The 12,107-nt window shown below is 40.4% G+C and overlaps 1 protein-coding gene across 4 annotated transcripts in view; it reads left to right on the plus strand.

Moving 5' to 3' along the window:
* The first annotated feature begins 253 nt into the window (after nucleotides 1–253).
* PTPRC (protein tyrosine phosphatase receptor type C) overlaps nucleotides 254–12,107 on the plus strand; it is a 61,313-nt gene continuing 49,459 nt past the window's right edge. For 2 of the 4 annotated variants that reach the window (XM_042029929.1, XM_042029931.1), the window contains exons 1-2: nucleotides 255–353; nucleotides 439–556. In XM_042029929.1, coding sequence (XP_041885863.1) covers nucleotides 490–556 — 67 coding nt within the window. In that variant the 5' untranslated portion in view covers nucleotides 255–353; nucleotides 439–489. The other 2 variants (XM_042029928.1, XM_042029930.1) reach the window with 2 other exon arrangements.

Here is a 12,107-nt window from a genome sequence, read left to right on the forward strand (position 1 = left end):
TCTCAAGAAACATGCATAACATATAAGGGAATCAGTGAATGTGTGCAGTAGAAAAGTGCATATGAAGAGAAAAAATGACTTGGCTAAATCCAGTCCTATGAAAAGTGAAATCTTGTGTAACTCCTAAGTACAAAGAAAGAAATAGCTGAAAATAATCTATTTTAGTTGAATTAAGGAAGCTAAGTATTACTGCAGGAACTTAAGAAAAACCCCTTTGACTTCCTGGAAACTGAAAGAAGTTTTTTTGAAGAAGTAATTGTCTCTGACATCACTGAAGTGCATTGCGAGTTTGCGAGTGGTTAGTTAGGGTTACAGAGGAAGCAACTCCTTCACAGATAAGCAGACAGTGCAATGTATGTGCCTAGCTAGTCTCCTTTTGGGTTCAAGTTTGGTGAAGAAATTCTTTGGCAGACAGATAACATTTATTTTGCTTTCCAGAGAGAGACACATGCTGTTTCATAAGGATACGCCTGATTTCCAGAAATAACCATGTTTTTGTGGCTTAAACTCTTAGCATTTGGTGTTGCATTTCTGGGACAGGATGCTTTTCTCAAAGGTAGGTCACAACTGATATTTTTTTCTCTCATTTTGATCCCTCAATATCCTCTGTAGATGTAAAACCAATGAAAAGCTTTGTAAAGTGGAGAAATATATTCTTGGTACAGAAATTAGAATACAATTGTATGCAATGGTGTAAGAACCTAGGTCAGGAAGACTGACACATCATGTACTAGGCTAAAATGTCTTCTGCGTGGTCCTATGTGAGAGTTACACAAACCATTTAAAAAACCCCACACATTTGTAGTTGTATTTGAAAAAGAATACATTTAGGTCTCTTATGTGAACCTGTTCAATGTAGTTTTTATGTTCGGCTTCATCTCATGATGCAATACTTTGTTTTCTGTGTTTAAATCCTTCAAGAAAAAAATCTTCCCATCAGTGTTAGCCACTCCCTGATCACAGAATCTGCTTACAGTTCCTCAAGTTTTGATTTTTTTACTGCAGGAGGATTAGTAAAAAATTCTAGAAGTTGTAAACTAATCTCTACAATTGGTAAATTACTTATTTTGTAAAATAGACGTTATTTATTTATTTTGTAAAAATTGCCCCTTAAATAGTCTTTGGAACATTTAATTACCTCACTGCAGGTGAATTTGTTGCTTGACTTTTTTTACTTCTATGAGAGAAAGAACCCAAGAGGACAAACTTGCAAAACATGTTAGATGTGACAGATAAAGAGAGTAGCAAGAAAAGCAATTAATCTCGAGGTAATGCTTAATAAAAATACAAAAAAGTATCCATGTGCAGGAAAATATTTTCATCAGTAGAAAATGCAACATTTTATGCATATGTATCTTCCATCAGTTTAGCTAGTAATGTAATTTGGGATAGTTGACGGCAGACACAAAAACTTTTCTCTAGAGTAACGTTGACCCTAAAAAGTGGCTTGAAATATTTTTTCTGAAATGGCAGCGAGTTATATTCAGGGCTGAAATCTCTTTTCATTTACATTGAATTTATTCATGCTTCTACCCTCCTGTCACTATAGTAACTCCAGGTTTATACTGATGTAAGCAACAAAATGATCTGCCTTTAGTTGATAACCAGCTAAGAAGAGCGTTTGAAGCCTGAACATTAGCTCTCTTGTCCCTCAAAGTCCCTGAACAGAGACAGCACTGCATAAATCTGGTTGATAGCTGCTGGATATTATAAGAAAACAAGTGAATGCTGCACTGTAGAGGAAAAGAACAAAATCTCTTGCTTTTCCTGTCCTTTTTTTTTATCTGCTGTCCTACTTTCCATTTTATAAGTCCTTCTGAGACTTCCCACTGCTACCTTTTCTTCAGAAAAGGCAGGCTACTGTCTGCTCTCTCAGCCACCTCCACAGTCAGTCAACATGTTAGCTGACAGAGAGGGCTGGAAAACCGATAAATGGGTAATAGCATTTTATTTCAAGTAATAGTTATTTTTCCCTGTTCACACACAGTAGACTAACTTGAGCCAGTTCCTCTTTACATTTACTAAACTGAAGAGCCTTAAGGAAATGATATTTTCACTCCTCTCTACTACACTTAAAGCAATTAAATCTCATGCTGTAGTATCAAGTACACAACTTCATAGACCTTGTTTTTATGATGTTTGGCACAGAGATTGCTTCTCCTGTCAGGGTGACAGAACCATTATACTCCATATTTGCTGTGCAGATTGCTCTGCCTTGTGGCCAAGGGAGACTGGGCAGTCTCCCAGGGAGGGGTTTGTTAATGGAGGAGCAGCACTTCGAAAGGGTGTTCTTGGTTCTATGGCAATCAGTTTTCAGGCACTTGATTGTAAGTGCTGGGTGGGCACTGGGACTTCTATTGTTATTACTAAAATTATTTTCCAATATATCATATTGGATACTCTTGTATCTAGTGATTTTGAAAACTTAGCAGAAGAAATTTTAAGGTTGTCTGACTTCCTCCACAAGCTCAGACATCCTATAGAACACCACTTATTTCCTGTAATCATCACGCCACTTTTAGGAGCATCAAACTACATTAAACCAAACAAAATAGAAGAACTTAGAGCCTGCACAAAGGCCTTTTCAACTCTTTAAATCCTTCAAATAAAAAGCATGAATCCAGCTAATTTTTCTGATAAGGAAAAGAGACATGTAGTGGTAACCAAACACCCCAAAAACCTGAAAAATGCCGCAAAGCCCTCCCCCAAAAACCCCTAACCCAAGCCAAAAAAGTCAGAGAAACACCTTTGCTTCACTTTAGGAAAAAGAAATGCTAGCAGAACAAGCACTGTTTCCATTAGATCATTATTTCAAGTTCCCCCTTCCTTCACAAAAGTATTAGCAATCTGACAGCTTTCAAAAGCTTTCACCCACTTCTGAGCCACTTCCTTTATTTCAGGAAACTAAATAATTGCTTGCTGGTTTTGGGTGTGAATGGTTTCTTTCCAACTTAAAAGTATCAAGCTTCAGCAGGCACACTGTGCTGGTTTTGTGTGGGATAGTGTTAATTTTGGACACAGCTAGCATGGGACTCTGTTTCGGGTTTGTGCTGAAAACCGGGTTGATAATACACGGATTTCTTCTGTATCCCATACCGTTTATGTCCCATGCTGTCCAATACAACATTAACCACTACCTGACTTCCCATCCTTTGGTATAATACACAGATATTATTCCCTTAGCCTATCAACCACTGCAAAGTGTGCATAAAATGTCCGCCACCTGCGCACGGAGTCCATTTAGTCCAGGACTGTGGGCTCCATGTTGTCATACTCAGGACAGGAGAGGTGGTTTGTTTCGTGGTTGTTGTGCACCAAAGCCAGCTCTGTTGGCGTTCCTGCTGTGCTTGCTCTGCTTCCTGTAAGGCTTCTCCTCCATTGGTTTGGGTGGTTCTTGTTATAGTATTTCCTATAATATGCAACTCAAATCATGGGTTACAACAATTTAAAGGTATTTCTATTACAATCTCTTACCCACTCCCTATCGGGTTTAACAGTGCAATGAACTCATCCCCTTGCCCTTATTCCAGCTTGGATTTATCCATAGGCAGCAGGCCCTTAGGGTTGTACCTGCTCCAAGCAGAGCCTTGTCTATGAGCCAGTCTCTTCAGGGACACACCAGCTGCTGCATGGATTTATGCACAGCCATAGTTGTGCCACAGTGGCTCTGAGGGGCAGCTGTTCCAGCACGGCCCTGTCCATGGGCCTCAGTGCCCTCAGAAACAGATCCACTCCAGCACGGACTCACCCACAGCCACCATCCCCGCAGAAAGCAAACCTGCCCCACACGGCCTCGCCCCTGGCTGCAGTCCCTGCAGGGTGTTCCTGCTCTGCTGTGGGTTTATCCATGGCCACATGATTTCACGTGCTCCAGCACAGCTTCATGAACAGCCACAGGTGCTTCAAGGTGTGCCTGCTGCAGCACCCACCTGTCCTTGGGCCATGACACCTTCAGGGGTGCACCTGCTGTGGCACTGACACAGCCACAGCCACTTCAAGATGTACCTGCTCTGCCATGGACTTATTAATGGCTAAATAAACTTCAGGATATCCTGCTCCTACGTGGACTCCTCCACAGGTTGCAGTCCCTTTGACTTCAGTTCACACTGGAGTTCCAGTGTGTCCAGTACAGCAGCACAGAAACAGCAGTGATTCCCTGGCCATGTTCCAGTCCCTGTGCATCCTCATGGCTGTCCTCAAAATGTTCCCAGGCATTGCAGAGTGAGGGGATCAGCAGCACAACAGCAGGGAAAGCAAAAAGCAGCCACTGATGAGCACTACACTAACGAACTGTAAAGCATCAAGCCCAGGGCAAGCACAGGAGTCTGCCCAAAGCAGCCAAAGAGCCACAAAGGCTGTAAATTCCATCTAACACATTCCAATCAGATCTCTTGTTATCTGAAACCCTTTGAGCCCTACATTGGGTGCCAAAGAGGGCTGCTGTGGTTTAACCCCAGCTGGTAACAGCCCCACACAGCTGCATGCTCACTGCCTCCTGGTGGGACTGGGGAGACAATTGGAAGGGTAAAAGTGAGAAAAATCAGGGGCTGAGATAAAAAACGTTTTGTAGGTAAAGAAAAACAAGGAATTAATTCACTTCTTCCCCTGGGCAGGCAGGTGTTCAGACATCCCCAGGAAAGCAGGTCTCTATCACTTGTAATTGTGACTTGGGAACAAAAATGCCATCACTCTGAATGTCCCCACTTCCTCCTTCCTTCAGCTCCATATACTGAGCACGATGCCATATGGAATATCCCTTTAGGCAGGTGGGTTACCTGTCCCAACTGTGTCCTCTCCCAACTTGTTGTGCACCCACAACCTCCTCACTCAGTGGGGTGTTACGAGAAGTAGGAAAAGCCTTGACTGTGTAAGCACTGCACAGCAGTAATGAAAACATCCCAGGATTATTATTTGGATTCATCACAAATCCAAAGATAGCCCCATGATAGATAATGTGAAGAAAATTAACTCTACCCCAGCCAAAAGCAGCACATGCATGAAATCTGGCCGTGCAGTCTCCATGCCCAACAGCTGTGCAAGTTTCCAGTTGGAAGTGTTACATTTTCTTTGCAGAGAGATCAGCATAGCTCATCCTATGGCTCCAATTTTCTGTGAGAATCTTTTTCACAGATCAGTCTATCGCCTTGGAAAGAGTCTGGCCAACCTAATTTTTTAAGTAGTGGAACTTAGTAATATTGGTTTGTTTCATGAGCAGGATAAAGTACAAGGGGAATTGCTCTGGCAGGAGAATGTATATTAAGGTAGAAGAAAGCAAACGCTTTAGAGCATCACCACTGATGTTGTCCTCTTATGGATGCCCCAGTGCAGGTTCTGTTTAGGACTGTTCCTTTTTGTTATAGCGGTGCATTTGAGGATTTCTGAAATGCATACCCTAGAGTCCTGCACTCAGGGACCTCTTAATCATTTACAACAAATTGCCTGCTTTACACATTGTGCACCACCCCAGTACTTTATTCCCAATGAACTGAGGCAGGGAGTTGGTGTGCACACAGGTGGCCTGCAGTTCTGCTCGCTCCCTGGGCTGGCCAGACACAAGCAACTGCTAAACTGGAAGCAGTTTAGTTTCATTATGGTGTCATACCTAAGCTACAACCCAGATACAAGTTGGTTGGAGCTCAGCAGCACTGAGCTGAACTGCTTGGATTCTGGACTGAAATTAGATACTGATTTGGACTAAATGTATGATTTTCTTTACTCATTCACCTAAACCTGTGCAAACGTAACAAGCAGATGGCTGGATGGTTGATGTGCTATCAGTATGTCTGTTGATGCAGACAGTACAAGAGACATTGGTTCTGGACTAATGGGTCTTCCTTACATAGTATAGAAAAGACATGTTCTACTCATTTTTATTCACTCACATCAGTATGTTGATATACTAAGAGTATTTTACCAGTGTAGACCTAAAGCCAAAAATACTGCCATGCAGAGACCAGCTCTAAAGAAAGTCCAGCTCTTGGTGGCTTGGTATTTGGAACTACTTCCTTTAGTTTTAATTTGGTGAATTTATATTTATATATTTAGGTTCTGAAGAACAAATCAACAGCAAATGTGTTAGAAACACTGCAGATATAATTAAATAAGGCAGAAGAAATGGGGGGAGGAAACAGGATGAAGTGACTTTCCAAAATGTGTCGAGTGTCAGGAATCAAGCTCTGTTTTTCTGACTCCCATGACCTATCTGCAAAACTGCTTGTTGGTCTGGTAGCCTGTGTATGCATTAAACAAGCAGCAGTCTCCACACTGAAGATGCAGGTATATTGTACATATTCTGTTTTCTTTGCTGTGCAGCTGCATTGTGGTATTTAGTGTATCATGCTGAGAGTTAGGGAAGAACACCAAGTCATGGAAATGTTCTGTCCTCTGTTTAAATTCTCAATCTACTTGAAGAGTTAATATTCATAAGCATAAATCTGGTCCACTAGAAAGGCAGAAGAAATTAACCCCACAGTGACCTCTCTGCATCATGGCTTGACTTTTTGTACATAGTCAACTACCCGGTGTGGTTAGCCCAAGTGTCTCTGCACCGCCCTGTGCAGGGCAGACTTGCCCTGAGTCATTCCCCCTTCTTTGGGAGGCTGTTCCTCCTCTGCTGCCAGTCCCAGGGTGAGAGCTAAAGCAGGGAGAGCGCAGCACGGGGGTAGAACCCAAGACAGCAGAGGAATGAGAAGTGCTGCAAGAAGGTGTGAAGTGCTGGGCAAGGCTTGCTAGCAAGAGTTCAGCTCTGGGCTGTGAGATCCTCTGAACGCCCAGCAGAGCACCCGTGTTACAGGAGTGCAGTGGCTTAGGCAGGGCTGGGCTGGGTGTTTGTGCCTGCTCAGAACAGATGGGCTCACTGAGCTGGCTGCTGGCACTGTCACTGCCAGCGCTGCCTGCGAGACAGCGATTGTCCCCGAGCTCTGCTGCTTTCTGCATCATCCCGAGATACCCATCGTCACACTGATTTATCTTAAATCATATGTAACTAGAAATCAAGCAATTTTTTCTTTCAGACAGACTTAAGAAGTACATCCAGTATATTTTGGAGGAAGTAGTTGACTCTCTTCAAAGCTCAGTTTAAGCCCTGAAGCACTTCTGTGGAAAAAAAAAAAAAAGGTGAAAAGTTTTAAAGAGTGGCAAAACTCTGGCTTCCTCCTGTAAATATCAAGATTAAAATAACAGATAGTTACGAAAGTTGTTTATTTCCCTGCAACTTGACTGTTCTTTCAGCCTTCATGTCCTGATATATTCCCAGGCTAGCCATACACTTGCAAACAGATCTTTTTCACTGGTGTTTCAGTAACTGTTACAGCATTTTATCTATTTCGAGGCTTTTTTCCCCTTTCAAGTAAAGCAGTTTGGGGCCTTCAATGCCAGGATTTTAGAAACTAGCTGTGAGCACTTCAGTGCTAGCTTATATTATCCATAGTGTTGTATAGCTAACAGGATCCACTTCTTTTCTTTTATACCACTACTTTGCAGTACTGTTCTTGCAGTTATTCCCTCTGTGTCAGTGCCTTCTCGGCTGGCCTGCTTGCTTAGGTTTCTATTCTCTAGTTTCAAAGACTTCTCTTACAATCTGTCTGTTCTTCATTCATAATCCCACTGCCTCGCAAAGAGCTCTAGAGGTACCTTTTGTAGTGCATGAATGACTTTTTTGTTGTTTCAAAAATGTGGGCTCCATGGAGGAATATTTTTAATTGCCTTTTGAAACAGATTCTTTTCCTAACAGTAAGAGAAATAATAAAAATAGCTGTCTAATAGAGAAATGAAGCCATACAATGAAGCTTTTTGTAAAATATGTAAGGAAATAGTAGTTCATTAAATGAAGCATATATGTCCTATATGAGTTGAAAGATTTTTATACTCAGAAAAATATATAATACAGAACCTTAGCTGAGATGTTACAAAAATATAGGGCTAGTGATGCCTTTCCAGGTAATCATATATATTGAAAACTTTGAATTGAATATCCAACATAGTATTAAGCCCTGAACTGTTTCCAGAGGCTTGTCAGTTAAGACTATGTAGGTGAAAAATAGGGTAAGATAAATGGCAAAGCCGAGTCAGGCTTCTAGAATAAGATCTAAGAGACAGAAGTCAGCTGCAGTCTAGGTTGTCTTAGAAACTTCTGGTGTGAAGTGTTGCTTTCATTTCTCCAGACCTCAGTTTCATCATCTGTCAAACTGAAGATAGTAACACTTACCTTTTGGAAAAATGTAGAGTCCTAATTCCTTAAATATTTACAGGTATGCCTGTGTCTCGCAACATGTAAACTACCAGCAATTAATGTGGTGAAACTGGCTGTACATTAAAGTATCTTGGGTAGTGTGAGCAAAGAAAGCAAAAGTATGGAGCAAATGACTTGTTCATAAATTTCTACCTTTTTCTCAGTCCCAAAGCACAGGTGTTGTCAATGGGGAGCTGATACTTTTGTGCTGAGTAAGAACGACCCATACTGTGCTTAACTTCAGCAAATCTGAAATTCTGTAAAACATGATCACATCAACTGTAGTCTCTATTTTACCCATTATTGGGTGAAACGTGGGTGAAATAACTGAAGCTGATAAATAAGTTCTTGAGACACTAGAACAGGACCACCAGCCTTTTACTTCCTGTGTCTGTGGATGAGCTGAAGTGTGCTAAACAGATCACAGCTGCACAGGTTTCATGTTATCCTCCACATTTAAGGGTAAATACAATAGGAAGCCTGTCTAGTAAATGAGACGTTTTTGGAGTCTCAGTGGTAGTAGTTATAAACCTAAGCACCTGCTCTAGAGAAGTGCAGGCCAAGCCGACTTTGTCAGCATATGATTTAAAATCTTATGCTCACATAATCAAAGGAAAGATGACCAGTGCTGCTACTGCAGCAGTTTGATTAACCTCTTAAGATAGACTTTTGATGCCTAAAATGAATGCAAAATCATGTGTGTATACACCTTAAAGAAATCTTCCAGTTTTAGTGAGTTTTGGATAGAGTATCTGGAGGATTTCTTAATTCATATCACACTTTCTTGGAAAAATTTAAATGATGAAACATATATTTTTAAAATTATGTGATTTTTTTTGTTTTTTTTTTAATTTGGTCCCTGATGGCAGTAAGAAATTATTGCCCTAGGTCGTGTATACCAAGGGACCTCCTCCCAAAATACAGTGTGTGACCGTTCATGCCTGTGCAGTATGTGTGAGTGGAAGGGTAACATTTGGGATACTTCAGACTGCCTAACAAGTACAGAAAAAAAGCTTGACTTCATTTGCAGCTTCATTAATGCTTCTGTGCTCAACTGTGCTGCCTCAACAAAAGTGAAAAATCTTTCTACATCCTCCACACACCTGCAGTCTGGTGTATTAGTCTGAGGTAAGAAAGATTTGGGGGAAAGATGTGAAAGAGCAGAAAGAAATATGTAGCATTTCTGATTTTGCTGTCTTTGGTAATAAAATGACTTAGAAATAAATGTTTCTGAGAGACATCCAATACTCTTGCTCTTAGAAAAAAAATGTAGGAATAATAACAGCTTAAGCCAGTGACAGCTTCCTATCTACAGTTTAGAATAGGTTTACAGTGGAATGGTGCTGAATATGAGGGAGGCAGCTCAAGGAAATGAATGTGAAATATCTAGAGAGTTATTTAACCTTGACGGTAACAGTAACGGATCAAGGTTTTATAACACTCAGACATGAAACTTTCATAAAATCCAGTGTTGCTTGGCCTGCCAAATTTAGCATTTTATACTTTTCTGCAGACTGGTTGGTTTGGCCATGAGGATTTTGAAGTGATAAAGTAGTTAAGTTTTAATATGTAGTAAAACATTATTTATAGAGGTGTACGGTTATGGAACTCACCTACAGATGCCTTTTGAATCAACACAGAATGCATTAAATTAATTAGAAATCATAGAACAGTTCAGGAGAAAAGGTCACACAAAAATTGCAAGATATATGGATCAATTATTCCAAAAGTTAATAAAAAAGCAACAGCTGTGTTTGTCTTCCTGGTGCAATTAATGCTGGGCTCAATGGCCTGCTAAGATGCAGTTGTGCACTGTCCTGAATAAATAGAAAAAATTTTGGTGCAGTAGCTGGTTAAAGATTTTGTGTTAACATTGGAAAGAAAACCATTTACAATGTGGATGTCAACAAGTGTGTTGTCATTGCAGGAGGATGCCTTAAATGGCAAGGGAAGGACTGCTTGCACAGCTTCTAAAAACCACACTCCTCACCAAGCAAGGAAGACATTTTCATAACAAAATGCATGCCAGAAATGCCGTTTTTAGCTGCTCTCTCTGCAGCTGATGCTCTCTGTTTCTCTTCACAATAGAATTGCTGCTCACCTGAGTCTCACCTCAGTGGTGATGTCAGTGGAAAGTTTGAAAAAGCTTTCAAGTATCTTACAGAATTTATTTTTCCTTTCTGGTTTTGTTGGTTTGGGATTTTTTCTGTTTTGGTTCTTTTTTTTTTTTCCCCCCTTTAAACCTACTGGGGGTCTTCAAACTCCAAGATCTGATTTCCTGTTAGCTGCCCTGAGAAAGCTGTTTGGAGGAGATATCCCTGGCTTTGACTGTAAGCTCCAAAACATTTGGGAACTGTTTTTACATAGAAATGAAAAGAAAATGGTCAGATTTTCAGAGGACTTTCATGTGTTGGTCACTGAGACAATGTGAAAAACTGTAGTGTGCAGCTGCAAGTTAATATTTTCTGAAACTTTTCCTGAAGTTGTGAATACTAAATACCTGAAAAGTCAGGAAGGAGCTGCTCCTCTGTTTGGATGTGACCGTCTTACTTCTGTGTTTGTAGAAGGGTTATTTGCTGTAGTTGTGGTCAATCATTCTTGCTGGGCCAGGTGCTGGACAAATGTAGGATGAAGTATGGTCTTGTCCTCAAAGGATTTCTGATCTGATTTTGGACAGTGTGGATATTTCTTAAAAGGAAATGCTCTAGAGGTGAGAGAAACACTGACAATGGAAAAAGTGATAGCAGCATATGTGGCCAGCCAGAGAAATTGCGTAATCCTGTGTGCTATTTATTTCCTTTTCTGAGAAAGGGACATACAACTCCTTATTCAAAGCAACGTGCAATAAATTATTCCCGGGATTCAAATTAAACTCTCCTACAGGAGTCCAAGTATTGCAGGTATCATCACATTGTACTCTTACAACTTTTATACATGTCAACAACTAGTGCAAGTAATCCTGGAAGGTAACTCCTAATGATAAAACTACTGTGGGTAAAAACTTACCGTGCTCCAAAGCTCCTCTCTTGCTATATGGAAACAATAAAAATCAGGTCACATCCAAAGGCACTATATTTATTTGCAATTATTATTTTCTCCAGCTGTTTAATCCTTTCATTAACATATTGGATTCTCCCACCAGTGAGTGAAATACAGTAAACAAATAACAGAATGTGTAGATGATGTGTTACAAACATCCACACACATTTACTCTCTTGTATGGGAGAGCATGTAATCCCACCCTCCTGATTCTCAGTTCTTGTAGCTGTTCCTCTGCCTGCAGGAGATGAGCTAACATGAACAGCATCTGGATTTGGAAGAGAGGGACCACATTCTGTTCAGTACAGTGCAAAAAAATTTTAGGTTGCCCTCAACATTCTCATATCTCAGTGGCCATAAATAGTAATAACAATAATAAATTAATTTTGACATGTAATTGACCTATCTGATTTATTTAGACTGAAAAGAAAAAATCACATTTCCTGAATATCACATGGTGAACTCTGTAGATAAAAGCTCTGGAGATTGCCTGCAATAATTCAAGTGTGATCTGGATCCATAATACAGTACAGAATATTTTTTTAAATATTTACTGAACATTTCAGAGGGTTGAGGGGTTTTGGTTTTGTTTTGTTGGTTTTTGTGGAATTGATGGTTTTTAATTTGCTGTGCTGGATTTCAGGGTCATAAGGACTTTTGGGTTCTAGATGGCTGCAAGTTTGAGTGAAAAGGTTTTGTTGTGAAATGCTAAGGGTTTGGAATGGCTGTTTGCAAATGCAGTAGCTGGTCATAAGATACAGCTTTAAGCAGAGCCTTGAATGGAACTGTATTTTGTAATGTGTGTATAATAGCTGTTTATTAATATCATCTTTCTGTA

The sequence above is a fragment of the Corvus kubaryi genome, unplaced genomic scaffold, assembly GCF_017639235.1.
Source record: "Corvus kubaryi isolate FWS band 111438036 unplaced genomic scaffold, C.kubaryi_AGA036_p1.0 37334, whole genome shotgun sequence".
Taxonomy (NCBI): Eukaryota; Metazoa; Chordata; class Aves; order Passeriformes; family Corvidae; genus Corvus; species Corvus kubaryi.